This window comes from Prosopis cineraria, unplaced genomic scaffold (assembly GCF_029017545.1).
Source record: "Prosopis cineraria cultivar Desert tree isolate PC_DT_omini unplaced genomic scaffold, ASM2901754v1 PC6, whole genome shotgun sequence".
Lineage (NCBI taxonomy): Eukaryota > Viridiplantae > Streptophyta > Magnoliopsida > Fabales > Fabaceae > Prosopis > Prosopis cineraria.
The window spans coordinates 20,026,777-20,032,880 of record NW_026555337.1 but is presented as its reverse complement, the minus strand read 5'-3'; the positions used below and the strand labels follow the sequence as shown (position 1 = coordinate 20,032,880).

General features: G+C 30.5%; 1 protein-coding gene across 1 annotated transcript; it reads right to left on the bottom strand.

The window, feature by feature from the left end:
• Window positions 1-430: 430 nt before the first annotated feature.
• On the bottom strand, window positions 431-3,713 carry LOC129312825 (F-box protein At5g07670-like). Its single transcript, XM_054955575.1, has 2 exons — window positions 2,380-3,713; window positions 431-1,010 (listed from the first exon to the last, which is right to left on the bottom strand). The coding sequence occupies exons 1-2, from the start codon at window positions 3,588-3,590 to the stop codon at window positions 743-745; spliced, it is 1,479 nt and encodes a 492-aa protein (XP_054811550.1). The 5' UTR covers window positions 3,591-3,713; the 3' UTR covers window positions 431-742.
• Between the last annotated feature and the right edge of the window lie 2,391 nt (window positions 3,714-6,104).

Here is a 6,104-nt window from a genome sequence, read left to right as displayed (position 1 = left end):
CGATTACCAAATTTCCAACACATTACTCCCATTTAAACCAAAAATCTATACATTCATACCATAATTAAACTATTTAAAGCGGTTAATTAGCAAGGTAAATTAATAACAAGCTGTGAAGTGAACAGCAGAAACCACTTTTCAAACTATATCCAATGCAAGAGAATCCAATCTAGTTATATAAAAACAGAATAATCTGAGCAACTTATCTTGTTTCTAATAGCAAAAATATAAAATAAATGAAACTTGCTAAGCATAACAATGAAAATTTTAATCTCCTGTAGATGCAGTATTACACATGGTACAGAGTTTTTTTTTTTTTTAATTGAATGGTACAGAGTTTATTATTAAAAAAAACTAAAAAATGAAGAATTTTTGAAGCGACTTTGCTCAATACTCCCCCCCCCACCCCCCTACTTTTCCCTCCCTCAAGTTGAATAATGTGAGTTTACCTCAAAAAATAGAGTACATTAATTGCAAAATAAATGGGCAATAAAAAATTACATTGAACAGGGGCTTATACTACTTAGAGTGAACTGTCTAAATTTTATTACATAATTACATCTCTAGATTTCTTCCTCAGTCTGATGGATGAAATCAGAACATACTTCAACTGTTGGTATCTAAGTTATATTGGCACAACTCTCACTAAGAGTCAGTAACAATAATCTGTTTCTATGACTGAGGCCTACTTTATTACTATCATCTTTTATTATGATTACACTTCGACTAATTTCAGGCATCGTCAAGTTCTTCTGAAAAGTTTACCTCCTCTCTTTCCCATGCTTACCTCCAAAAGACTTGATGGAAGAAGAGACTTGGTATCCGGACTCCATCTTAATTCTTTAAGTGTGGTGAATATGGTTGCTAAAGAGGGTGAGATTTCACTATCCTTTATGTTCTTGCAGGACACTACTCTAAGGCTTTGGAGATCCTTCCAGGATTGAATTGCAGACTCTAAACCTTCTGTTGTTAGCAATGAACATCCTTCTAAGCTTAAAAGCTTCACCCACCTGCAATAGAGCAGCAGCTATCAGTTTTTTTCCCCCCCAAGAACATGACACGTGCTTATAGCTTGAACAAAATGCATTAGTAGAGAGAGGTGTTTGGGATATTATATTAAACCATCTCCCAATGGTGATTTTACAGTCAAGTCTGCCCACTGATTTCTTTTTCCAGGTTCACAAAGATCCAGGAAAAATATATGGAGTGAAATTTGGAGAGCCAACTAACCATAAAGCATGTCAAAGATCTTCAAAATTCTAATTACCTCCAAGAGCTAAAAGTTAGAATTAGGTTAGGTTTTAGGGACTAATTGTTGGCTCGTTCATCATTCAAATTGGAATGAAAAACACAATTGTAAGTGCGAAATCACTGAGTGTCTTTGGATTAAAAAAATGACAGAGAAAGATAATTTATATTAAATAATAATAACCAAGATGTCAAAGAAATTGCACATATCGATTTACACATCACTTGCTCATAATAGACATACTGGATATTATATACCTTTCCCCTGTATTTATCAAACAGGGTGTAATGTTTTAGGATAGTTTCTACCAAAGTTATTTAAAACACTAACTTAAAATTAGTAACAGCATTCTTAAAATCTTATAGCAGATCTCTCAATATGATAGTAACTTAACCTAGGGAGTATTTACCTATGTTAAGATCATATTAATGTAATTTTTGCCCAGATTCTTAGATTTAGTTTTTCAATAAGAAAAGCTCAGCAAAGTTTTTCTGTAAACTTGTTGCACCGAGAGATTGAAACTGGTTACCCAAGGTTAACGTGAATTTTTGAAAGAAAACATTTTCAAAAAGACCAAATCATTGCACTGGGACCAGAGGTTCTTGAAAATAATTTTCAATTGAAGAGAATGGACAGGAATGAAATTTTAAGTGTGACATTTGCTTTCACTTAGAATTCAACCCAACAATTTTTCTTTAGATATGTTTACATGGCAGAAAATGGATGAGAACAGTAGGAAAAAATATAATAACTTTAAATGATCCAACAATAAAATTTCACACTTAAAACTTGACTTTCCTTGGCTTCTTCTCATTTTAATCAATTTAAACATAACCTGAGGTTGTTTGTAGTCCTGAATTCCACACACACATATATCATTTCTCTCAATGAGGAATCAGAATTGACAATCAATATTACACTATTTATAGTAATGCATAAAACACACAAATTTTGGCATTATACAATTCACAGTACACTTGAGCAATATAAAATAACAAACGGAAGAAAATTAAGAGGGTAGAAATGACTTGAAAAATATTTTGATACAGAACAATAGATACAAAGTGGCAAAAAATTTCAATCATGTTGTGTAATGGGGAAAGAACAGGAACTGCAGAAGTGGACATTACCTGCAGATGCTTGCAAAGCTGAACATACTATCATCCAATCCCCAGCAATCCTGGATGATAATCTCTTTCGCAGCCCTGCATACTGGAAATATAGCCCCCATGCTATTTTTGTTCCGTAATTGGCACTTGTACAAATGCAAACGTTCAAGAGCAAAACAAGAACCCAGATGCTCCTCAGGTCCAGGATTTAGATCGATCCATTTACATGATTGGATCCTCAAAGTCTTTAAGTTCTCACAAAACGAAATTGCTGCTAACCACCCATCATCCATTCGATGATCTGATAAAGTCAATTCCTCCAACATTTGACAGCATTGGCCTATTGCTTTTATCCCATCAAAGCTCCCTTCACATCCACTAAGTTCAAGCTTGACCAGTCTCTTGCAACCTTGAGCTAGAATAGTCAATCCAATGTCAGAGACCACCGAGCTGTAGAACCCATCAACATTTGCAACCAATTTCAAGATCTGTAGATTCTCACATGCTGCAATCCCCCGCAACACATTGTCATCGCATTTCAGCAATTCCAATTCTTGCAACGTCGAGCACTCTTCAGCCACACTCAATAAACCCACTTCACTAACACCAATAACCTGCAGTTTACGCAAATTGGGGCATCCACTAGCAAGAGCTTTCAGACCGCTATCAATAACATCAACAGGAAGCAGATTTTTCTCCTCCCCGAAACACCAATTGGGGTAGAATCCAGAATCAATATGCATCGAAACAAGCCGGTGACTAAGATAAATACCCGAATTCCGCGGCGAAATGAACGACCCAGGAACCAAATCAACATGATTTAAATTGGGGAATCTATGAATCAACCTACCCGACAAGACGAAGTTCCAGTCGAGCACTTTGAGGGTCCGTACAAGCCGCCCCTGTAAATTCAACCACCGTTTACAGACAAGAGAAATGGACTTCCTCTGCGAATCGGGAAGCTTGGCAAAGATTCTGAGGAGAAGCTCGTCGGACAAGAGAAGGGTTGAGTCCATTGGGAAAATATTGGGACTTAGGGTTTTGGATTTGGGATCGTCGGGAGGAGAAAGGGACTGGAGTTGCATGGCCACCACCATATGCTTGAGAGGCTTGGTGTTCTTCAGCCAGACGTTGGACCAGCTAGGTGGTCTCTTCTTCGTCGATGGTGGATTAGGGCCGTGACTAGGGTTCTTGTTCAGGTCAGGATTCTGATCGTCCCCTCGAAACGACATCGTTTCATACCCAAAGTGCTCTGTTTTGTTGTTGCTGCTCTCTGCTTCGCATACCAAAAATCTGCAGCTTCCCTCTCTCTCTCTCTCTCTCTCTCTCTCTCTCACTCTTTCACTTCCTCTGTCTCTTTCTCTCTCTTATGGTTTGAAATTTTTGAATAATTTTGCGATGATATATTTATTTAACCAGGCGAAGCGCTTTTTGTTTTGTAGTGAGAGACTTGGATTGAGCCAATCATATCACAATACACTAACAAACAAAAAGATTTTAATGCTTTTTTTATATATATATATTTTCCTAAAAGAGAAGTTAAATGAATCTAACTAACCCCGAGAAATATAGCGGAAAGTTAATGTGCACTTTTAATCGGATAATCATTTGCTTAGTTTTACCCCTCAGCTGAATTTGTTAGATTTGACAGTTAAGAAAAGCAGAATAAAAAGGAACTTTTTTATTGCTTAATACTATTATTTAAATAAAAATAAAATGAGTTAATATAGGTTACAAAAATAACAACACACCTTATTTTTAATTGTCGTGATTGAAAACAAATGGCGAAGCGTTTAGTTAAAACTTTATATGCAATTTTTATCCCAAAAAAAAATATATACTCCTTTTATTTTAAAATATAAGACATTTTTTATTTTAAAAAAGTAGTTATTTATCTTTAAATTAACACTATCTTTTTATATTTATTCATATTTAATATGATATTTTATTCTAAAATAAATATGAATGATCTATTCATTAGAGTCACTTTAAAAAAATGTTATAATTATCTCTTAAAATGCTAAAAATATTTTATATTTTCAAGCATATAACTCCTCAAAAATGTCATATATTTTTTAAAAAGAGATTAAATAATTACTTATTCTGAAAATGTGCTACATAACTTTCCTTACATAAAAATTTTATTACTATACTTTGTTTTAATGTAAGATTTTTTACTGAAAAATTTTCAAACAATCAATACTAATCTTTGTAAATTCATTTGAAAAAGATTATTTTAAAAATATTACTTAATTTTAGTCCAAAATATAAGCAACTTAATATTAGAATTAAAAATAAAAAAGAAAATAATTTATATTTTTATAGGAACAAGAAGCATATTAGTATGCCAATTACTGTTAAAAACTGTTTATATATTAAATAAGAAAAGTGTTTATTAATTGAATCCTTGTTTAATAATTTCCCCCAACATTTTATTTTGATTGAACATTCGATCAAACATCAAAAAGAAAAAAAATTTTGATTGAACAAAATTTTAATGTTTAATACTCCCTCCATTTTTATATATAAGAGAAAAAAAATTATATCACACAATTTAAAAAAATTAGTTAACCATAATAATTATGTTTGAATATAAAGAAATTGGATAAAAATTTTCTATATCAATCAATATAAGCATATATTAATTATTTCTCGTTAATGTAAATTATGAGGAGAGATTTAAAAAATGTGTAATAAATATTTTTTGTTTATATAAAATATGAGGAGAGATTTAAAATAAAATGTGTAATTTTATTTATATAAAAAAAATAAAAAATAATAATTTTTTTTATAAATAAAAACGTAGTACTACAGCATAGCTATCTCTCTTCTTGTTATGATTGCGCGAAAAAGACTAGTTTGGGATCTATCTATCTATCACGTAGTAAATGTACAACTGTGACCTTACCACTTTGTCAAGAAAGTTCATATATGGGGTTAGGTTTTGAAATGCAAAAGCAAAACTATGTGCGATTGAATTGCATGTCACTGGTCAAAAAATATTGTATGTCACTCTCTCTGTTTTTTTTTTTTTTTAAGAGCAAATTACAATGAACTCTTTCTATTTTACTAAAATTACAAAGACCTTCTCTTTATTTTTAAAACTCACATTTAATTCAATTTCTAATACCATTTGGAATATTTTATCAAATATTATAATATACTTTAATTTTTATTTTTAATTATGTTCAAAAATTTAAAATTATTACTTTTCCCTCATAATCTAATTTTATATTCTATCTCTTTCAATTTAAGGAACTTTAAATAATTATGAAAATAGTTAATATTATGTTTAAATTAAATAAATTTAAAGAAAATAAACATAAATTATATTGATCAATTTATTTTTTATTTTATATTACAATACTATTTCAATATGTTTTTTATATACAGGTTTGAAATATTATTTTAGAAAAATTTTATATTTATATTTCTTAAAAATTAAATAAAAAATTTTAAAATTAATTAAAAATTTTAAAATATAAATAAAATTTTAAAAACATATGCATTAATTTTTTTATATTTTAAATATTTTTACATAATACTTTAAAAGGGCATTTTGGTTTAATATATATGACTTAACAATCAATTAAGAGTTGGGTAGATGAAAAAAATTAAAAAATAGAAGGGAGGTTTGTGTTTTAAAATTATTGATTCTTACTCAAGCAAAGCAGCTGAGCTACTCAAAATTTTATAAGGACTCAATCTTTATTGGAATGAGAAATTTATTGATAAATATATATTTT